Source organism: Planococcus citri, chromosome 1, assembly GCF_950023065.1.
Source record: "Planococcus citri chromosome 1, ihPlaCitr1.1, whole genome shotgun sequence".
NCBI classification, from domain to species: Eukaryota; Metazoa; Arthropoda; class Insecta; order Hemiptera; family Pseudococcidae; genus Planococcus; species Planococcus citri.
Genome location: NC_088677.1, coordinates 22,087,789 through 22,111,668, shown reverse-complemented (window position 1 = coordinate 22,111,668; position 23,880 = coordinate 22,087,789). Strand labels below are relative to the sequence as shown.

Sequence of the window (23,880 nt, the reverse complement as noted above, 5' to 3'; positions counted from 1 at the left end):
CAAATTTTGGCAAAGTTTCTCCAGTTTTGATAGACTTTTTTAACTTGGAATTTTCACGATTTTATAGTTTTACTTGTTTTAAATTACGGTCATTTTTTTGCTCGATTTTAACTGGTTTCTTTCTAGTCTTGTGCTTTAAAAACATTAGTGATTTTTTTATTTACATTTTTGTGGAATTGTGAGTTTTCTTCTTCCAAAAATTATGATTTCTTTTAAATTTTGATTATTTTTTTAGGGGGGGGGGGAGCTTCTTGAAGATTTGATGAGTTTGTTTTTTTCATTTTTTGTGGTGGATTTTTTTTCAGAATCTTGTGTATCTTTCATTCGTTGATCCCTTTCTCCTTTCTCTTTTCCTCCCAGTTATGAGGAAGGTCCTCAGGATTTCATCTCTCTTTGAACAATTTTTTTTCAAGTTCAAATTATTATTTTTCTTTCGAATCGTCTCGAGTTTTTCTTGAAATTTTTCGATGATTTTTCTCAAAATGTTTTTGATTTTTTATCTGAATTCATACTTTTAGTTTTAATTCTCGCTAGTTCTCTGTTTTGAATTTTCAGTGATTTTTCCTGAACTGAATTTTCGAGAGTTTTCCATTTTCATCCCTTCCATCATTTTATTTTGAATTTTATCGATTCGTTTTTCTGACTAAATTTTTGTTCCTAATTTCGGCGAAACTCTTTTTTCGTGAATTTTCGTGATTTTCATGAAATTTCCTCCTAATTTTGCGCCAAATAATTTTTTGCTGCTTAAATTTTTGTAGAATTCTCCTTTTTACAGTTTTTTTGAGTTTTTTTTTTTTTTTTGGATTTCAAGACTTGATGTTTTTATTTCGAATTTTTTGGGGGCTTTCTTGATTTTTTTCCAACTTTTTCTTAATTTTAATAATTTTGTTGTATTTTTTTTTTTTTTTTTTTTTTTTTGAAACTTGTGTAAATTTTTGCCAGGTTTTTTTATGTTTTTTTCTCGCGAAATTGAGGTTTTTTTCCTTTCTGAAACTCGGTACATTTTTTCATATTCGAATTTTTAAAATGATTTTCACAAATCACTATTTTCCCAAATTTGGATTATAAGCTCCCCTCCACCGTTCCTTACCTTTGACTTTAATAAGTTTTCTGTTCTAAAATGATTCTTCTCATTACTCGAATAATTTTTTTCATCAATTGCTCGCTCGTGTCGAAATTTTTGCAATTTTACATTTGGTATTTTTGTGTTTATTTTTTTGAATAATGATTTCGGATAAGATTAAATTTAGTTCCTCCCTATCTCAGTGAACGACTCCCCCCTCTCTTCTTTCAATTTTGCATATTAGTTCGGCACGTTTTTTCGATTGTTTCCACAATCCAATATTTTTTTCAAGCTTCTTTTTTGCATTTTTATCTAGTTCACTTTCGAAGTGTTAATAATTATCTGTTTTGAGGTTTTGCTAGTTTTTTTTTTTTTTTTAATAGTTTTTATTTGAATTTTGATGAATTTTTTCTGGTTACTTTTTTTTTAGCTTTTTTGATTACTAAAGTTATTTTTTTTGAGAAAAAATTGAGTTATATAAAACATGAATTTTTTATAGCTTTTGGTCTTGCTTCACTTCGTCTCGTTTGTTATTCTTTTACAAGTTTGTTTGTTTTTTTTTTAAATCATTATTTAAAATTTAAAATTTTGGAGCAAAAATAATGAACTTATGGAAATTCATGCAATAGAGAATTTATTTCAATGCTGCGTCACGTAAGTAATTTGAAGTAGGTAAGTACTAAGTACGTCTACAGTACGTAGGTACAGGAATCGATAAAATGGGTCCTTTATTCTGACTTCTGAGAGCATTTTCTCAAGATTTTTTTCAGTCTTTTCAACATCGTAAGTGTAAGTATCACAATTTAAATAAGTATTGTAAACATTTTCCACAGCTTCTATTATTTTTTGAAATAATCCGAAAACAGTAAAATAATAATAAACTGAACCTGTACCTCATCCACCTGAGGCAGACAAAACAGCCTCTGGTGGAAGGCACCGCTTCCCCCTTGTTTACGAATTCCTTGTTATCTATGTATATGGTCAGTTTCATTTTCAAAATTTTAAATCGTTTGAGGGGCAAATGTTGAGCTCTGTTTTCTGTTCGAGTTAATTATTATAACAACTAATTCTGTTATTATTTTCATTCCATTTTGTGCGTTTCATGTAGGCAGGTAATACTACCGTATGATTGAGTTATGTAGCCCACCATAAACTCCTCGCGATCCTTTGTGTACACTATTAGTAAATCGTTGTTATGGATCGAGGTAAAACCGGCACCGGTCGTGGAAGTAAGAGTAAAACACCTCAATTTCCCAGCGATCTGTACGTTCTCGGACCAAAAGGAGCTCGAAATGAAACCGGTGAATCCAAAAGACCACTACCAATACCGACCAAAGCCGGTCCAAGTGTTTCTCTAGCAGGTAAACTGGCGCATTTTCGATCACGTATCGTTATTCTGGAAAGATGCACAATCCTAACGATTAATTTTTTTATCTGAAACCGTAGATAGAAAACGATTGGTCGGTACTGCTGCGGCTTGTAAACCATCGATATCAGCCACCGTTCAGCCGGCAAAGAAACCGAAACTTGGTGGTGCTATTCTATCTAGACCGGAATCTATTCCTTCGGCTACGTCGACAGATACGGTTAAATCGTGGGAGTTGCTTGGTGTAGATATCGAAGCTATTAATTTAGTTCCTACGATCGAAGCTGCTAAAGAGAAAGAAGAGTACGATAAAATTGTAAGAACTGTCTTTATTACTCGTATTATTACATCAATATTATTCTTCTTCGAAGACTACTTATCTTCGTTCGTTGTTCGGTTTCAGACTGCGATACTTTGCGGAGCGCTTAAACTACTGAAAGCTGCTAAATTCAAACCAGATCCGGTGCTGACTTCTGGGTTACTTTACTTGGCTAAAAAATGGCCTTCTTTGTTCATCAAGAAAACTGTATTCAACGCTTTATGTTCGTTGCTGAAGAAGGAATCGTTGACGTTGTGTAAAACGAAGATCACCGTTACTAATGTCGTTCTGTTGAGCAATATTCTGTATTTAACGTATCGAGATGCCGAACACTGGCCTGAAATATTCTTCAGGGTAAATTTCGCGTTTATTATTCTCAATTTTGAAATTCCCATCTAAGATTGGTGTTATTTTCTCGCAGCTTTATACTGACGATGCTGTCGGTCAACGTATTTGGGTCGATAACGAACAATGCAAGTGTTTCGTTGATAACATCATCGCTAGTGCTAAAACAATCGCATCTCCTGTACTGGATTTGGATTCTGGTACCGTTCTTGATTCGGATGACGAAGTGATTGATATCACTGGACAAAATGAATACGTTGTTTTTCCTCGGTAAGTATATAGACTCGAGTTGAACGTACGTTGTAGAAACTAAACCGAACTAAAAGTGATTACTTTACAGATACGAAGAAACCGAGATAATAAATATGGTGAATAAAACGATCAAAGATCAACAAGGAATGAGTCCGAATTTCCTTAAATTTCTCAGTTCCATGTCCGGTATTCTGAAAGTAATATTATAATCATTCTTTTGTGTTTTTATTCGTTCAATCATTCGTTATGTTTATTAATACGAACGAAATTACAGATCAGAGCCGAAGCAGCGCCGAAATTGGAAAGTTGTTTTATTAATCTGAAGCTGAAAAGATCTGCTCAAGAACTTCTCATGTCCGTTTGTGTCAACTGTATCTCGAATACTCAAGAAGATATCGATATAATTGCTCAAATAGTCAAGATACGTTTGAAAACCAAAGACTTGAGTGGATTTTATTTAGAATGCATCAAGTAAGAAATATGTATTCTAAATAGTCTCGAAACGTTCGATTATTTTTTCTGATTTGTAAATCAAATTGCGATTTTATGATTAAGGAAACTGATACGAGCTCATAGAAAGAATCTCTCAACGATACTTAAGCAAATCGTCAGTAACGAATTATTCGCTGTGAGGAATCCGAACAACATGCCGATGATGTTATTACTATTTCAAGCCGAACCGAGCCAATTCGCTAGTATTTTAGCTAAAATATATTTGGTGAGCGATTTCTCGAAAAAATTCTCGATTCTATCTAAAGGATAGTAACGCTGACTTGAATTTTGTTTCCGAATAGGAATATTTAATCACTCGTGAAGAAAGCTTGAGATCGTTACGTTGTTTACTTCGTGAAATAACGAAATCGTTGAAAGTGGAATCCGCTGCCAGAAAAGATAAATGGGAGTTCAGTTTGCACACGTTCGCTAATGGTTTAATGAAGAGGAGTAAAATTGAACCGAAGGATTCGCAATGCAAAGAACGAGTTTTCAACGCTGTCGCTGACTTGATCACGTTGTGTATGTTTCTGGTTGTTTTACCGTTGGTTAGATTGGAAAAGAAAGATCCAGATCAGGTAAGAATGATTTTTTTGTGATGAAGGGGGGGTCTGAGTCGATGATTTTTTGGGGCTTTTTCTTCGATCATTAAAATTGATATTATTTTTTCAGGTTGTCAAGATCCAAACAACTGTTGCTAGTATTCAGAGTGACGCTGTTCAGTGGTTCTTTAAAAATGCATACAACGATTATAAACCTCCGACGATTGATTTTGTTCACGCTTTGCACAAGGTACATATTTATTGTTGGTAATTTTATCGTAGAAAAATCAGTGTGAAAAAATGTATACTTACTCATCGTGATTGTTTAGGTTGTATTCATGGAACCTGCCGAACAATATTATAAAGTTGACAACTGGCCGGAGCAAGATCGAGCTTCGTTTATTCGATACGTTACAGAAGTACCTTTGTATCAAGATACCGTATTGACGATCTTGGCCATGGGCTTATCCAAAGATTATCCTCTGACTTACGCCGATGCTTTAGAATTAGTGGAGCAGCTTGTAAAAAGAGCCTCGGCTTTGACGTTCACTTCGAGTATTGCGGTTCTACCTGGTAATGTATTTCTTAACGTAATTTTCACTGCTTTAGAAATATGATTCTTTATCAACCCTTCGGCCATAGTAAGCTACATACGTAATCATTTTGCTAGAAATTAAATTATTCTTACGAAATTATTTTTTGAGGAATTTCAAGCTCAGAATTGGGTAATGATTTTTGAGATTTTTGAAAAAGTACATATGATTCGACTGATCAAAGTAGGTTGGAATTTTGCGACAAAATCTTGATATTATTTCTGCGAAAATGTTTTTTGAGCGTTTTCGAAGAATTCTGAGTCCAAAATTCATCAACTTTGTTTTAAATATTGATAATACTTAAAACCTTTTTAAGCATTTTTGAAAAAAAAAAATTATTTAAAAAAACTCAAACAACATGCTTACGGAAACATTTGTTTTTCTCGCAAAGTTGGGAGTGTCGTGAACGAGGCATTGCAGGGCCACCGTGATCGAGCTCGCCGTAGATACAGCTCGTATGTAAACAGATGATGACGAAATATATGATATGAAGTTGATGAATTTATTTCTCATTTATTAATTATCGATTACGCGATTAATTAAGTGTTCTTGGGCTCCGATTAACCCAAGAAATAACCTAGTATGTTGATTGGTCGAATTACATTTTTGCAAAAATTCCAAAGATCACCGCTCCCCCCCCCCTCCCCCCGATTTCGTGCTCAGAATTCGTTCAAAGTGCTCGAAACACATTGTCCCGGAAATATTTGAAATTCTCGTGAAATTGTAACCTATTTTGATATGTAGGTCGAATTACACTTTTTCAGAAATCCCAAAATCATGACGACCCCCCCCCCCCCCCACCAGATGCTAAAAAAAATTATTTCGAAAATGCTCGAAAAAATAATTTTGTGGGAATATTTGAATTTCTTGCGAAATTTTGTCATGAAATCGTGCTCAGTGTGGCTCGCTAACCCAACACCCTTTCACTTTCCTTCTCATTCTCCTCCCTCTACGAGACCAATACGCAATCCACCCTCTCCCCCGTGGTTGGTATGAAAGGGGTATTTGAAAAATTGCGAAAAAAAAGTACAAAGAACAAACACTGCACTAAAATAATATTAAGAAACTGAGATTTGGTCAAGATGTGCTGTATTTTTACATTACCTATAATTATTATTTTCTACGCTAAAAGACGTTTACATCTTGAAATTAAAATTTACAATAATGCTTATTTGAAAAAAATTATTTTTAAAACTTAATGCTGCTAAATTAACAAAATTCTCATTTTTAAAATTTAATACTATGTACCTTAAAATATTGAAAAAATTAATGTGCGTTTCTCTTTTTCAATAAAAATGTATCGTCAAAAATTAAAATAAATAATAAACTTAAGAAAAATACTTACAAAATCGAGTACCCGGGGTAATACTGGAGATATTCTAAAAACTTTAGTCTTTTTGGCGTTTCTGGCCATTTTTCTAATTTGGCTTTTTTATTGGCCCTGGAGAAGATAGGAGCGAGTGTTAAATTCAGGAATTTTTCGATTGCGCTGAAAAAAAAAATTAGTATAAAACTAAGTAAGGGTAAACTTCCAAAGTTTGAAATTTAATACTCACAACATTAAAAATAGGTGACTGCTATTCCATGGGGATTCGGGTCCATTTTCTTGTATTTTTCCCCAAGATTGTGGGAGGGTTGAGTATGTAAAGTTATTTTTGAAGTCAATGAAGCTCTGAAACAGATAAATAAACGAAAGAAAATTAATCACAAGAGATAAAATCAATCGAAATAGTGTGAAAATTCTCAAAAATGAAAAATAAAATGACAAATGCCCAAACAATTAAAATAGGTAGCCGAAAATTATGGAAATAGTAAAATTAATTTACGCAATAAACGATGAAAAAAAAGAAAAAAATGTTCGAAAATTGGCAAAAAAAATGTGTTAAAATTACCCAAAAATAAATAAAAATACATAAATAAAATTAAATCACTCTAAAAAAAAATTAAGAAAAATAAAATTACGCAAGTAGGTACGTGAAAATTTCCAAAAAATCACTCGAAATCCACTGAAATTTTTTTATGCAAATATTCGAGAAAAAATGATGAAAACCCAAAAACAAAAATTAAAGATATTCGAAAAAAAAATTAAATCATGCAAAAACGACGAAAAAAAAATAGAAAATGAATAAAAATTGATGAAAACATGTATAAAAAATTGAAAAATAATAATATGTACGTAATATAATTTACCTGCTTCGTAGTTTTCCATTTTCAGGTTCTGGAGTAATTGAATAAATAATTTCAAAACATACTTTCAAAAATTCAAATTTTAAAGAAATGCAGAAAATAATTCAAATTTAAAAAAAAAATCTAAAAATTCAAATTTTTTAAAAAATCTGAAAATTCAATAATTCAAAAAAATACCTTTAAAAATTTTAATTTACTTAGAACATTTTTTGAAAATTGAAACTTGAAAAATCACGTAAGAAAAGTAGGTACTATGAACACTTACTCAGAAATGATAATGCACTTAGCACAATCAACAGACAGACTGAGATTTAGTCAAGATGTTCTTTCGTATAATTTTTAGAAATCTTAACAAAAATTCGTTGAAATTCAAGAGGGTGGGAGAGGGTTACGTAAGTTGATTATTTTCTTTCTAACGGCTGACTTGGCGACTTGACATTATTTTTTAAAGTCATAAAACAGGGAACTTAATGGACCATGCTAGATCTAAACAATCGAATCAATGCATTCGTCACGCTCATCCTATTATCAATTCACCTACTGGAGACATCCATCCCGCCGTCTAGACAAAAAGTTGCAAGCCTTATGAAGGAAGGCAATCAGATTTGATAAAGATCTAGGCAGGTTTGTTCTTTTCAACTAGGTAGATAGAACAGACCATAGCCAGTTGAAAAGAAAGCAGGGTTACAGTTAGGTATAAAATATATTTATTTTGAAGTCCTTAACAAAACCTATATACTCTTCACCAAGAAATATTTTTTCCATTGTACATGTATCTCACATAGTCTACTTTTTTTTCATCGCGATAAAAATCGTGTGTGAATTGCTACAAATTCAAAATACGTATATTTCAGGTTCTCAAGAGCACTTTTCAATTTTTGATGAATTTTTAAAAATCAAATTAGGGCTAAAAAATGAAAAAAAATTAAATTAGGGCCAAGATTTTGAAAAAAATTTGAAATTTTGGAAAATTGAACCCTTTCTTCGACTCATCAAATCGATTAAGAACGGCTTCCGGTCGTTTTGAGCAGTTCTGGAGCCTCCAGAAGATGGTTGAAAATTGAAATTTCTACTAAATTTCATCCAATGAAGTCGGAAGACTAAAATTTATCGTATACTTTAATTTCAATTCGCTGAGAGTCGATTGAAGGTAGTTTCAAGCCGTTCTGGAGCCTCCAGCCATATTTTGAAAAGCCTGGATTTTCAAAAAAGGATCATAGAAGTTGTCCAAATCAACTTTAGCACGTATAAACGCAATTGGTGCTTGATAGTTACCTATTTAATAGATTACTCAGCATTTTTCCAGAATCGGCGTCTTCCGACTTGGAAACGTGTGTTTCCTCCAGCGATTTCCTGATCAAAAATTAACTCATTTTGGAAAATTAATGTGAAATTGGTCAAGAGGGTCACTATCACACTCTGAACGAGTTCTTGAAACGTGAAGCTCATTTCGATAAATTTCATGTCATTTTTTGAGGGCACTGGAATTTCCAGAAATTTCCTGGAGGCTCCATAACTGCTTGAAAGTACCTTAAATTCACTCATAATGTTAGAATTATACCATATTTTAAGTAAATTTTAACTTTTCAACTTCATTACGTTGAATTTTTCGGAAATTTCAACTTTCAAAAATCTCCTGGAGGCTCCATAATTAATCAAAACAGTGCGAAACCGGTTCAAATCGATTCAAGCGATCAAAAATAGGGCACGTGCTAAATTTACTCTTTTTCAGTCAAATCGGTAACATTTTGTTTTTTCCAAATTTTTGGCCTGTGATTTTCAAAAATTCATTGTTTTTTTGGTGGGAATCTCTCTGCGAAGGGGGGGGGGAGGGTGAACTTCAAGACGTGACTTATTTTATTTTATTTTCTTTCTTGGTGCCATTTCACTCCTTGGGGGGGGGGTATCCGGGTATCTTGATTATAATGCAATGGCTACTGTTTCCGTGACACAATACACCAGAGCTCCCTCCACTCCCTCCAGCTGACTCTATTTAGGGCGCTCCAGAGTCCTGACTCACACTGGAAAGCTGTGTCCAATGGCTTTCCGAATGTAGTCTGTCCATCTTGTTGGAGAGCATCTACACCCTCTTGTTCCCTCTACCTTGCCTTGGATGAACAAGGACTCCATCACATCTGCCCTTGTGACTTGCCCAGAGTATTTGAGCCTTGAGGATTTGGCTGAGTAGTTGAGTACCTCTGCCGACAACCTTTTTTGGACACAGATTTCCCCTAGGATGGACACATTGGTCCTTTTCTCCATCCATGGGATCCGAAGCATTCTCCTCCAGCACCACATCTTGAGCGCATCAATTTTTCCTCTGTATCCCTCGCGTACTGTCCAGGTTTCTGACGTGTACAGAAACACTGAGAAAACCACAGCGTTTACCAGCCGTATCTTCTGAGTCTTACTCATTGCTGCATCTGACCATATCTTCTTTAGATGAGACATGGCACTTCTTGTGATTTGCACTCTGCGTCTTATCTTGGCCTCACTACCTCCCTTGTTATCTACTATTATCATCTATAATGGATACCAGGTATACATAAACTGACTTACAACTTAGATGCCCTCAATTTCCTGGATTAATGGATTTCAGGCATCGACCTTTTATTCTCCTCATCTGGACTGCTATTCCAATGGTACATTTTGGATGATGCAAACCTTCCAAATTGAGCTTGTAAAGAATGGTTCTGCGCATTGCAGGAACTCGTCTCTTACCTTACACCCACTTACCACTGGTATATGATCAATGACCATAATCACATGTGGAAGGTGATAACTTTCACATCTGATCATACATGTGGTAACTGGTAAGTGGGGTAAGCTAAGAGACAAGTTTGCACAATGCACAGAAGCAGGGCTTCAAACCCAAACGTTTTCGGGTACGGGTATCGGGTACGGGTACAGATTTATTTCTCAGAGAATCGGGTACGGGTATCGGTAAGGGTATGAAAATTTTAAACGTTCGGGTACAGGTACGGGTTCGGGTATTTTAGGTGATATACCCGAACTGTACCCGATCTATCGGGTATTTTCGGGTATTTGGGTTCAAACTTCAAAATACAGTGGAGTCTCGATAACTCAAACTCCGTTAACTCGAAAACTCCGATAACTCGAAGCAAAGTCTGTTTCCCTTCAACTCTCCATAAGACTCAATGTAAAATTCACTTCTTTACCTCGAAGTAAAAAGTCCAAAAACTCCGATAACTCGAAGTAAAATTTTTGAAAAAGACAAGAAAAACCTCTGCAAGTCGAACGTTGCCAACGTTTTGCCTCTATAACTCGAATTTCTAGTTGAAAACACTTGTAAATTTGAATCTCATTGATACAAAATACTTTCACATTCACATATCGGTTATCTTCAATGGTACCTATTGTACAATCTCATTCCATACTCCATACTTAATCGTTTCAACCAGGTATAATACGTGTTTCCATTTCATTCTAGCAAAAAAAAAACACTCATCTAATTCAAAACTTCGCTAACTCAAAATATACCAAAATTAACCTCCCTAACTCGAACTCCGATAACTCGAAAACTCCGATAACTCGAAGTCAACTCCTTCTCCCTTCAGCTTCGAGTTATCGAGACTCCACTGTAGTCTCTATTGGGTACGGGTACAGGTTCGGGTATTCCTCATTTCATTTTTCGGGTACGGGTACGGGTACGGGTACGGGTACGGGTACGGGTACGGGTTTGGGTACAGAAATTGTTGGATTTTCGTTCGGGTATTCGGGTATTCGGGTACGGGTACGGGTATGAAGCCCTGCACAGAAGCATTCTTTACAAGCTCAATTTGGGAGGTTTACATCAAATATTTGCTTGATTTCCGATTGGAATAGCTGTCCAGATGAGGAGAATAAATGGGTGATGATTTTAGGTGAGTTGTTCTCAGGCAGGTTCACTATCATGATCTTTGTCTTTGCTTTATTTATCAGCAAGCCATATTTTGCACTAACCTCTTCCAGACATTTCAGAAAACTGACCATATTAGTAGTTTTGACACTTGAGGTGATGAGGGCTGAGTCGTCACTTCGTCAGCGTAGCGAAAGTTTGACATTTGTACACCTCCAATTGATACTCTTCCCTGCCACTTGCCTGAGCCTTCATTATTGGTGCTTTCTGAATTTCTGATACAAATAAACTGCAGCGTCTCACAAATTATATATTCTCCATAAGTCCTTACAGATTAAACAGGAGTGGGGATAGAATGCAGCCCTATCATACTCCTCTCTGTGGGTGGAATTTCTCTAACATTGTTTCTCTGTTAATTTAGACATTTGCCATGCTCCCCTCATATAATTGTTTTATCAGCCACACCAGATGTATGGGGCACCCATCTTGAGTAGAATTCTCCACAGGTTTTTGCCATTGTACGCAGTCAAACGCTTTCTTGTAATCTACAAAACACAGCACAGTACTCGCATTGTAATCGCATGCTTCCTCAATCAGCAGCCTGAAGTTGAGGATCTGCTCCCTAGTTCCTCTTCCTCTCACGAATCCTGCTTGCTCTGGAGGGATTTGACTGTGCATGAGTTTAAACAACTTTTATTCTCTTGAAAAAGGTTCGAGTTTGTGCAATTTTGATGAAAATTACAAAAAACTGAATCTGAAGACTTTTTGTTCCTTATTTTTGAAATTGGAGGGCAGGGAGGGCTTGAATCAAAATTTCAATAATTGCAAATTTTTCAAATAGAAGCCTTCATTACAGAATTTTGACCAGAGTTCTCCCTCCTCTTCATCTTCAAAAGTTCAAAACTTAGCTGCTCAATTTTTTCGATGTTTTTCACCAAAACTACTCAAAATGGAATATAATTCGAGAGAATAAACGTTGTTCAATCAAAAAAGACCCCGAGTTCATCCCCCCCACCTCCCCAAATCTAAAAATCTGAAAAATAGATTATTTTTTGAAGATTTCCTAGATCAAAATTCAGTCATAAAATCCATTTTAGTCTCCTCATCGCGCGTATTCTCTTTCTATTACTTTCACAACATTCTAATTTATTTTTTATCACTTCACAGCTGATAAACTCGAACTGGTCGACATGCTGTTCAACTTGAGCGCCTACAAGCACCCTCAAAACATCGAACTACCCGCCGATTACGATCCGCCCAACTTGGCAGTGAGCAATTTATACTGGAAATCGTGGATAATACTTCTGATATATTGTGCCCATGTACCGAACGTATTTGGCACCTTGGCTTGGGACAAATATCCAACTTTACGAGTTCTGATCGAAATGTGCATCACTAATCACTTCGTTTTCCCTCAAGCCAACGACGACTTGCAATTCTCAGCTTTAGAGAAGCAGAAAATCCTGGAATTCGAGAATCATCTCGCATCTTCAACCATCACCGAGTCTACGAGTTTGCTGTTGAGTCAGTTGATTACGATGGATCCGATGGGCGCACCTAGAAAACCTCCTAGTTCAGTTTTGGATCAACTTCAGCTGCTGAACGCTAGTCATAAAATAGGTCATTTGTTATGTCGGTCTAGAGATCCTGATTTCCTATTGGATATTATTAAAAAACAAGGATCTTCGCAGTCTTTGCCCTGGTTGGCTGATTTGGTGCATAATTCCGAAGGATCTCTCAGGTCGAATTGATTTTTACGAGTCTTTTTCAGTCTAGAATATTGGTTGACGAATTTTTTATACATTTTATTTTCAATTTATAGTCATCTTCCGGTCCAATGCCTTTGCGAATTCATGCTCAGTTCGAACGAGAAATCGCAAGGGAAATATCAACAACTGTTGGAACATTTGCAAACCGTAATGCTCGATGAAAATGGCGATCCGAAGATGGTTTGCGAAATTTTAGACTATTTTCTGCGTCGCTTAGGAGCTCGAGCGAATAAACAACACGCTGTCTTGGTAACTGGTTGTTTTCATTTTTGTGGATTTAGACTCGAACCTGGGTTTTATCGAGATCATTTTGACTTTATTTATTGCAGGGGTTGAAGCTTTTATTGAGCAAATTCAGCGAAGATGAAATGGAAGTAGATCGTTTGCAAGCTCATCGCGAGCAAATCTTGTGGATTTTGAGTAAATTACCCAAAATACCGCATTTTCCAGCGGCTAAACCTCAAGTAAATCTTTATTTCTCACTCGACCCTTCTCCCTCCCCTCCTCGCTGATCTCTAATTACGATAATTTTATCGTCGCTTGTTTCAGATAATCTTCATTTTACGAGAAGCCTGCCTGGTAGAAAACGATCCCGAACTGATCACTTGCTTCTTGACATTCCTAGCCCAACACGCTGCCTCTAGTAGCTCAGATTTAGAAGAACTGACAGCTCTGGTCTTAGATATGGCGCAATTGATCGTCGAACGTAGTATAATTATGCCAGCAGTTCTACGTTCCGACGACGAAACGGATCCTTTCAGAGACGCAGCTTTGAAATCTCTGCTGAAAATCTTCCATACTTATTTGAATAAGGTTCGAGAATCACGCGAAGATCCAATTCCGGTATCCGAAGAAAACGCCGATCAGATATTATTGATTAGTTGGCCTTCGGGTGAAGAAGCAACGTTGTATAATTTGGTCATATACGCGATTATCATTTTATTGACGTATGGAAAACAGAACTTGGGCAGTTCGGAACGTTATTATGATACATTGATCAACTTGTGGTTCCCGGATTCGGAATCTGCGCCGAAGGCTTATGTAGATCTGGAGTCGAAGAAGCAGAAAAATGATGTGGCTTTTATTCCGGATTGGTTGAAAATCAGGATGATTAGTTCGGGTATTACGAGATTAGTTGATAGAGCTCTGATTGACATGGAACCTGGGCAGCTGTTCTTGTTCAGTCAGTATTTCGGTATACCGAAGAAAGCTAAAAGGTGAGCGGATCAAAATACGTATCTCGAGTTTTGAGGATTGTTCAACACATAATTAAATTTCTATTGTAGTTCAGGAAAATTAGCATTCCATTGGGAAAAGTGAGGTAGAAAGCTGAATTTGAGTATAGTGGTCTATTTTTATGGGCTAAACACGAATCTGAAGTACATTTTCTCATTACTTGAAAATGTGGGAACTTTTTTCCAAATGTTAGCTGGAAAATCGTGACCTTTTTAAAATTTCTGATGAAAGTGACTCATTCAATTCATTAGAAATTCATGAATTTCTCGCTTCGAAATCAAATTGGAATTTTTTTTGAATTTTTGATCAAACTTTGATAAAAATTAGATTGTTTTAAATTTTTGAAAAAAATCAAGTCGATTTAAGAATTGAGAATTCGAGACTTTTTAAAAATTTCTACCAAAAAAAATGAGAATTTTTCTCCAATTCTGGCTAAAAAATCTGGACATTTTCAAATTTCTGACAAAAATTATAATTACTTTAAAATCCCGAAAAAAATCAAAACTTTTTGAATTTCTGACAAAAAACCCCAGAACTTTTTAAAATCTCTCGCTTAAAACCCATATTTTCTCAAACTGGCAAGCATTGCAACTTTTTTTGAACTTTTGAGAGAAAAAAATCAGAATTTTTTTCAAACTTTGATAAAAATTAGACTAGTACCCTATTTTTTTTAATTTCTGAAAAAAATCAGGTCGATTTCAGAATTGAGACTTTTTTGAATTTCTGTAAAAAAAATGCAGACTTTTCTTCAATTCTGGCTAAAAAATCTGAACGTTTTCAAATTTCTGACAAAAGCCCGGAACTTTTTAAAATTTTTGGCAAAAACTCAAGACTTTTTACGATTTCTCGCTTTAAAAGCAAAATTTTCTCAAATTGGCAAATATTGGAATTTTTTTGAATTTTTGGGAAAAATCAAAATTTTTGTCAAAGTTTGATAAAAATTAGACTACATTACATACCTATATTTTTAAATTTCGAAAAAAAATCAGGTGGATTTCGGAATTGAGACTTTTTATGAATTTCTGTAAAAACATGCGGACTTCTTCCAATTCTGGCTAAAAAAACAGTACTTACATTTTCAAATTTCTAACAAAAATCATAATTTCTTTGAAATCTAAAAAAAAAATTAGACCTTTTTGGAATTTCTGAAAACAACAATTTGGCCGATTTCAAAATCGAGACTTTTTTTGAATTTCTGTAAAAAAAATTTCTTCAATTGTGGATAAAAAATCTGAACATTTTCAAATTTCTGATAAAAATCATAATTTCTTTAAAATCCTGAAAAAAATCAGAACTTTTTTGAATTTCTGACAAAAGCCCGTTACATTTCAAAATTTTTGGCAAAAAATCAAGACTTTTTTTTACAATTTTTTGCTTTAAAATCAAAATTTTTTCAAACTGGCAAATATTATTGGAATTTTTTTGAATTTTTGGGGAAAAAATTTTGTCAAACTCTGATAAAATTTTCAATTTCTGAAAAAATCAGGGGAATTGCAAAATTGAGACTTTTTTTGTATTTCTGTAAAAAAAATGAGGACTTTTCTCCAATTTATTCTGGCTAAAAAAATCAGTACTATTTCAAATTTCTAACAAAAATCATAAATTTTTTGAAACCCAGAAAAAAATCAGAATTTCTTTGAATTTCTGACTGAAACCACGAACTTGAATATTTCTGAAAATAAAAATGAAAACCATTTCAATATCGAGACTTTTTTTGAATTTCTGTAAAAAAAATGAAGACTTTTCTCCAATTCTAGCAAAAAAATCGGAGATCATGATTACCTACTTTGAACTGGCAAAAAAATCAAAACTTTTTAGAATCTCTCGCTTACAAAACAAGATTTTCTCCAACTGGCAAACATTGAAACTTTTTTGAATTTTTGGAAAAAGTCAAAATTTTTTTTGAACTAATTACCCTATTTCTTTAAATTTCTGAAAAAAAATCAGTCGGATTTCAGAATTGGGACTTTTTTTGAATTTCGATTTTAAAAAATGAGATCTCTTCAATTCTGGCTAAAAAAATCATGACATTTTCAAATTTCTGACAAAAATCATAATTTCTTTAAAATCCAGAAAAAAATCAAAACTTTTTCAAATTTCTGACAAGAGTTAAAACTTTTTAAAATGTTGGCAAAAAATCAAGACTTTTTAGAATTTTTCGCTTAAAAAGCAAGATTTTCTCAAATTCCTGGCAAAAATAGGAATTTTAAAAAAAAGATAATATAATAATATAGATTTTCTCGACCAAAATCAGAACTTTCATCAATTTCTGGCAAAAATCAGGACTTTTTTCGAACTAGGACTGAAAAATCGAGAGTTTTTCTTCCTGACAAAAATCATGACTCTTTTGAAATTCTGAAAAACATTGAAATTCTGAAAAACAATCAGGACTTTCTTAAATTTCTCACAAAAAATCATGACCTTTTTGGAAAACTCGACTAAAATCAGGACTTTTTTCAATTTCTGGCAAAAAATCAGGATTAAGTATTAAAAATCTCTTGTTAAAAAATGGAATTTTTTTCGAATTTCTGGCAAAAAATCAGGATTATTAAAAATCTCTTGTTAAAAAATGGAATTTTTTTCGAATTTCTGGCAAAAATCTGGACTTCTTTAAAATTCTAAAAAAATCAAAATTTTCTTAAATTTTGCAAAAACCAAAACTTTTTTTGAAATTTTTCAAAAATCGTGATTTTAGGCAAAAAATCAGGATATGTTTGCAATTTTGACGAGAAAGTGGCTTTCTACTTCACTTTCCCCAAATGACTCTTTTTTTCGGTCAATTTCCTCGAACTATTGTTCATACTGGACGTTTGTTTTTCAGAAAACTTTTGAAAGCTTTGGACGACACGATAGCGAAGAAAAAAGTCACTTTATCTGATTTTTCTGTCGATGAAACTTACATGACTCAATTTGTCATTCAACGTAAAAGAGAGATCAGTGGCAAAGATGTGCTGGCTAAGACGATCAAAACCTTCGATCTTGATATATCGATTCCAAAATCGCCTCCGGTCAACATCGATCTCACAGATACTGGTAATTATGAATAATTTCATCCGAGAATTTTCGCAATTCGGTGTTCTGATTTTTGAATTTGTTTTTTTTTTTAAGATGTCGAATTCGTCGATGATCCGGTAACTCGACTCTCTGACGATGAAATTGAACAAATTGTTGAAAATTTGCACGTTAATTTGAGGGCGACGTTTTTATCCGGCAGTATGAAGGAGAATAGGCAGAAATTACTTCGAGTAAGTTCGCTAGATGGATTTTTTCGAGTATCAGAATAGCTTAATAATCTAATCTGTGTAATTTTTCCTCAGGTTTTGAGCACAGAATCAGCCGATTGTTCGAAGTCGTTGGCGATCGTCATCAAAACGCTGCAAAATTTTGTTCTCGATGAGGTTTACGTCAATGGACTCGTGAATAATTTCCATTATCCTAGTCACGTTTTCAGACTGTTGACGACTTCGTGTAGTGAAGCGAATGCGAAATCTTTGGGTGAAATATGCAGGACAATTTTAGCCTGCGAAACAGCCTCGAAAAAGCCTAAAAATCCCTTGGTCGTGATACTTAAAACGTTTTTAAATAAACATAGGTCTTCGAAGACGTCTTCAAGCAGCTCTCAAATTCACGAGAAAGATACTTTGAAAGGTAAAAATGAGTTTGGAAAAAAAATTAACAGTAGAAGTTGGTATTGGTTTTATGTATTAATTTGTTTCGATGATCTTAGCTTTCGAGAACTGCAACGTCGATCAATTGGAACGTTTTGGTAAAAAATTGGTGGATTCTGAGATGAAGCATATTCACGGAGACAGAACTGTGGTGGAAACGGTGACTAGTCTGATTACTCGAACTGATCGTAAATATGAAAACAGCACTGGACTGTTTATCGATTGGCTGGTCCAAGTGGAACCTGAAATTATCGGATCTTCGTTAGAATTACAGGTTTGTCGAACAGATCCCCGGAAATTAATGACGATTGTGAGTAAATTTTACCCAGAATGGTGATTTTCAGTTGGAAATGCTGTTTTCTCAAAAATCCGATACCTGGTGGAGATCAACTCAGACCTGTCGTCCTTATTTGTTGACTTTATTGACCCATCATGCGAACTGGATTACTCTCGAGCAAGCTTTATCATCTCTGCTCACCATTGAAGCTACTAAAAAGTACGTTAATTATTTTTTTTTGTCGATTTTGTATAGTATTTTTTAAATCTAATGGTGTGTTTTCGTATTATAGATACGATGCCACAGCTGTATTGGAATTTCTGTGGGCATTAGCTCGTAATCCTCGTTTATGGCAAGGTCGAGAGAAACGTACACCGAAACATCAGGAATCGGTGGATGTTTTATCATTGACTGATGAACAAGTACGTAAACGATGGAAATTATTTAAATCAAAATTTACTCGCGTTGAAATGTATCGTTTTTAATGTTACTTTTTTTTATTTTCTTTAGTTGATTTGCGTGATTGAATATATTGTCTTGGAAGTGGAATCTTACGGTTTCAACGAGATCGGTTTGAGTAAAATGAGCAACAGATTATCGCAGCTGGTTCAATGTGCCATCAAATCTAACGATTCGAAGATTTTAATGTCGATTATTAATCATTTGAACGAAGTATCTAAATATTCCGAGTGAGTTTTTAGTACTTTATTATTGTATACGTGTGATTAATTTATTATGCGATCGTATTTTTAATAATATTTGTATTTTGTTTACCGTAGAATTCGTCAGAAAATTTGTCGTAACGTGATCGCTCATTTATACCTGAGGATACCTCGAATCATCACTTTGCTCGGCGAAATGCAACTCGCCATCGAATTCGATGAAATTTCCAAAGCAGGTGTGTGGTACTTTCATAATGATGAATATCGTGCTTAATTTTACTCGGTTTTGATTGTGAAAATGTGTAATAATCGTCTTGTTTTTTTTTTAGATCGAGATAGTAGTATATTCGACGTCATGTCTCATTCTGTACTGACTTCGTTTACGACTAATACTCAAACTAGAGATTGGCCCGATCGTGTTCAAGATTTGGAGATCATTATTAGAAAAATGGCTGCAACTCATCCTAGATTATTGCTTAGGTAAAGAAGAATCCTGGACGATGCTTTGGTGTATTTCTGAAAAAATTCAAGTTCGAAATTTTCTCGAAATTTTGCTTGAAAAATAATTTCAAACTTTTGAATTTGAGTTACGAATGGGGAATGAAAATTCATAATGAATCGACAGTCGATTTTCTTGATAAAAAAAATGAATTGGGTGCCCCTTGGTGACTGAAATTAATTTCAATTCATTGTCGAAATAATATTTTACTAAATCAGAATATTTTTAACAAACAAAAAAAAATTGTTAAGGTTGAGTAGTTGGAAATACCGCGACATTTTTTTTTAAATGTTCTAAAAATGGTTTCAAATGGTACAGTAATTGTCGAAATTTTATGCTGATTGCTCCACCAAAGTGAAATTAACGAACTCAAATTTTGATCAAATTAAGACTGAAAATTTAAATTGAGTCGAGCCACAACTTTTTCTCAGCCTCTCAAATTGATTGACGGTGGTAACGAATTTTTCTCGAGTCTTCAGCAAATTTTTGAATTTCCAATTTTGGATAAATTGCTATTAAAAAAAGTCAAATTGAAATTTAGCTCAAATCAAGTGCGAGCTTTCAGGTCAATTTAATTATAAATTTTCAAAAAATTTTCCCTCTGATTCAATATCAAAATTTTTTTCAGCGATTGTTTGAAAAAAGAGGGAAATTCTGATTTTTGAAAAATTCTGAAAAATATCCCAACCAGCAGAAAAATTGTTGGAATTATACTCAAACTAAAAAAAAAAATTGAAAGAGCGTCCGAGAATACGCGACCAACTCGAGTTTTGGATATTTTTTTAAAATTCATAGGTTTATTTTACCCGAAAAATCATAAATTTGATCAAATTGGGGTGCAAAGTTGAAATTTGATTTACGCCCCATTTTCCTCCTCGAGTAAGAATATTCTTGACGATGCTGTGGGGTATTTCTGAAGAAATCGAAATTGGGAATTTTTTTTTGAAAAAATGAATAATTTCTACCTTTTAAATCTGAGCTACGAGCGCCCAATGAAAATTCAAAATGAATCGACACTCGGTTTTCTTGATGAAAAAATGAATTGGTTTGGATACTTAATTTCATTTTTCAATATTTAGAGAATTTTTAAAAATCCAAATTTGGCTTATCCCCCCACCCTCCCCTCAAAAAATTGATCAAATTGTGGTACAACGTTGAAATTTGATTTACGCCCTATTTTCGTCTTCAGAAATCGATTGATGCTGGTTTTGAAACGTTTTGAAGCTTCCAGCAAATTTTTTGATTTTCCAGCTTTAGAAGAATTTTCATATGACCGAATTCAGCTTTTGTGATGTTTTCAATCGTATCTCTGCTAGTTCAAAATCAATAATTTTCTCCAGCGATTACTTTTGAATGAGGTGAAAAATTCCTAGTTCACGAACGCGGAAACATTAAAAGCTGAAATGTACTTTTTACCTGATTTTTGACCTCTAGAATGAAGTAGTGGTCTTTTTGAGATATTTTGGAGGTTCCGGTGGATTTTTGAATTTCTCAATAAGCTGAAATTCGAATTATACCCTTGAAAAAAAATATTAAAATTGGCCCAAATATTTTTTTTTAATTTGATGAGAAACCAGGAATAGTATTTTTCTAAAATTTGATGTTCTTTTTTTTATTTTTTCAAATTTGATTTTTCTTTTAAAAAAGTGATAAAAAAACAGCTATAAAGCTAATATTGATTCTTCCGAAGTGAATTCTACATTTTCCAGCCATTCTGGATCCTCCAGCGTGAGTAGGTAATCGAAAATTACTGTTCAAAAAACCACTCGCGGTATTCACCTAGAAATTGGCTCAATTTTAATTAATAAACGGGGAAAACAAGCCTATAATGAGGCAGAATTTAATTTTTAGGTGCCTAAATTAATTTCCTCGAGTTTTGCAAAAATTCCAAAAAAATCTGGAAAAAATCAAAAATTAAACTGGAGGCTCCAGGAAACCTCGAAATCGATCGATGGCTCTGGAACGGCTCGAAATCATTACCAATCAATTTAACAGGTCCACAATAGGATACAAAATAAATTTCAGTTTTCTGCTACATTTAGATCAAATTTCAAGTTTTTCCTCGAAAATGGTCTTTTTAATTTTCAAATATTTCTCAAAAATTTATTCATGAATTTTAACACTTCAAGGTTGACCTGATACTGCATTTGTGAATGGTTGATCGATCAAGTTGAGAAATCTGGCTAAAATAATGATTTAAGATTCAGAAATTGTCTCAAGATCCTTCATCATAATTTTTCTATTTAAATGGAAAATGTGTTTTTTTTTGAAGAAGGGTTGTAGAAGATTTTATGTTTATTTTAATCTTAATCTTATTTCGTTTTCAGACAAATACGAATTTTGGAAACGTCGTTAAGAGGACGAGTTCATCTAGAATGGCCAGTTTTCTGCTCGAGGAATCATCTATTACTATTCCAACAAATCATCGGTGTCTTGGAACTACTGCAGCCTCATTTATTCTCGCCCGAATTTTTCGAACCTCTGCAATCGATTTTTGATTGCTATTTGAATTTGTTCAAGGTAAATAAAAGAAACTCAAATTGTAATTTTTAATTTCCCATATGTTGTTATAATTATCGTATTCGTTTCGAAACTAATATTTTTCAAATTCTTCAATCACAGAACCACGGAGGTAAAAATGACGTCGCCGCTGTAATGAATAGATTCGTGATCATTTTACAAAATTTCATCAGAAATGACGCGAAAAATGCGAAGATATTTTTACAAGATCGTTCGGTACTTTTAAGGTGAATTATCGTTGTTTTTCTCAGGAATAGTCATTTTAAACTCTTATTTTAATGATGGATTTTTCATTACAGGGATTTAGAAGTAGATTATCCTTGTATAGGTAATTTATGCATAATGATATCCACTCTAAAAGATTCGTCAGAAGATAAGGATATTATAGTTGCATCTTCAGCACCTCATGAAATCGATCCGTCTCAATGGAGCACGATTATAAACTCATTTAAGCGAAATGGTAACTTACAGTCTTTTTTTTTTATTGCAATTTTACGTAGTAATACAATTGAAATTTCATTTTCAAACTTGAAATCCCATTCTTGTTACAGATCCAGCATCAGTGTTACACGAATTAGATTACGCATCGAGTCGCAAACCAGCTATTGTTGAGCCTATTTTGGAACGTTTATGTGATTTTCTACACGATCCTTCGTCCTATAATCGCACAAAAGCTCATAAGTTATTGGTTCGGTGCGTCGAGCACAATCCAAACACTGCTCATAGGATCGTACCTGCTGTTTTCCGTTGCCTGCATTCCGAAAATGCGAGTATCATCGAAGCTGCGTGTAAACGGTTACCAGAGCTGATTGTTTGTTCTCAAGGTTTGTTGTACGAATTATTAATTTATTAATTTTATTAACAAGAGAACCTCTTGTGGTGTCACTCTGAAAATCGGCTCAAGTGTGGATAAACTCGTTAAACAGGTCGAGTGTAATATACAACTCGATTTTCAGCTGCCCAATTTCATATTCACGCCTTCTGGAGCAGATTCAAAATTCTGGAGAAATTGAAAATCGCGCTGGAGGCTCCAGAATGGCGGGAAATTGTGAAATTTGGATTTGGGGGGTTAGTTACGGACAAAATACAGTGATTCGCGCAAATTTCAAAAATTTCCTCACAAACGATTATCTTTTGATTTTTTGGATTTTTTAATTTTGAAAAAAGCTAGTCAAAAAACCACTCTTGAGGTGTCACTCTCAAAATCGGCTCAAATATGGTTAAACTCGTTAAACAGGTCGAGTGTAATATACAACTCGATTTTCAGCTGCCCAACTTTATATTCACGCCTTCTGGAGCAAATTCAAAATTCTGGAGAAATTGAAAATCGCGCTGGAGGCTCCAGAATGGCTGGAAATGGTAAAATTTGGATTTGGGTAATTAATATTAGTTTTTGGGACTTATTTTGACCATTTTTACTGATCAAGTACGTACTTTAAAAAAAAAGAAGCATAAATTGCCAAAAACAGTCAATTTTGAATTTTCAAAAATACGCCAAAAATCGAAAAATGAACTTGGGCAGCTGAAAATTTGGTTTTGGGGGTTTTAGACTATGCTCTTTCCAAAAATCGCGGTCCTGTTCAAACCGGAGTGTGACACCTCAAGAGGTTCCCTTGTAAGTATTCAAATAAATAAGCAAGTAGAGAGTTTGTTCATTAATTTTTTTTCGAAATTTTACAGAATACGCGTTACCTATTTTACGTCGCTTGTTCTCATTGGTCGTTCGAGACGGTATCGATACAGTTTCATGTATCAAGAAAACCATCGGTTTACTTAATCTGCAGTCGAGTTGTTGAGTTTGAGATTATTTTACTTAATAAGTGAAATCATCGTTGATATTTTTCTGAAAACCTAGTGTTTATTACATAATTGTAGATGTGTGATAAAAAATGGTGTATTACCTGTAATATTTCAATGTGTTTAATGATCTGTAATCTATGTACCTATGGTTCTTTCTCAGTTCCTTTTATAATTGTGTGTATGTTTTTTTTTTTATAATGATGATTTATTTATTTCATGTGTTAGTGTAATTAGTGTATCAAGTATGTAAGCAATACAATTTATGTACCGAATGGTCGTTTACTTTTGGCTCCACGTGGGGTCATATGAGCTTATTTCAGTTGAAGTCTCGGAAAAAAAGAAAAATAAAACTTCCAAATCATCCAAAAACCTGAAAATGATTATTCGACTCCTCAATTCTTTTACGATCTGGGATAGCTAAGAAAATCATT

The 23,880-nt window shown here is 34.0% G+C and overlaps 1 protein-coding gene and 1 long non-coding RNA gene across 2 annotated transcripts; one reads left to right on the top strand and one right to left on the bottom strand.

Moving 5' to 3' along the window:
- Positions 1-2,025: 2,025 nt before the first annotated feature.
- IntS1 (integrator complex subunit 1) lies at positions 2,026-23,721 on the top strand. Its single transcript, XM_065370490.1, has 28 exons — positions 2,026-2,424; positions 2,510-2,745; positions 2,833-3,102; positions 3,170-3,363; positions 3,434-3,542; positions 3,620-3,816; positions 3,901-4,063; positions 4,140-4,415; positions 4,510-4,629; positions 4,709-4,952; positions 12,186-12,759; positions 12,841-13,036; positions 13,117-13,251; positions 13,337-14,004; positions 16,845-17,056; positions 17,132-17,268; positions 17,341-17,671; positions 17,751-17,965; positions 18,036-18,187; positions 18,261-18,390; positions 18,479-18,657; positions 18,748-18,866; positions 18,960-19,110; positions 21,457-21,649; positions 21,752-21,876; positions 21,949-22,109; positions 22,201-22,473; positions 23,330-23,721. Exons 1-28 carry the CDS (start codon positions 2,259-2,261, stop codon positions 23,443-23,445), a joined length of 6,042 nt encoding a protein of 2,013 aa, XP_065226562.1. The 5' UTR covers positions 2,026-2,258; the 3' UTR covers positions 23,446-23,721.
- LOC135849860 (uncharacterized) lies at positions 5,861-7,711 on the bottom strand. The gene is made up of 3 exons (XR_010559620.1): positions 7,163-7,711; positions 6,529-6,644; positions 5,861-6,461 (listed from the first exon to the last, which is right to left on the bottom strand). It is a non-coding gene; the product is annotated as an uncharacterized LOC135849860 (long non-coding RNA).
- Positions 23,722-23,880: the final 159 nt, after the last annotated feature.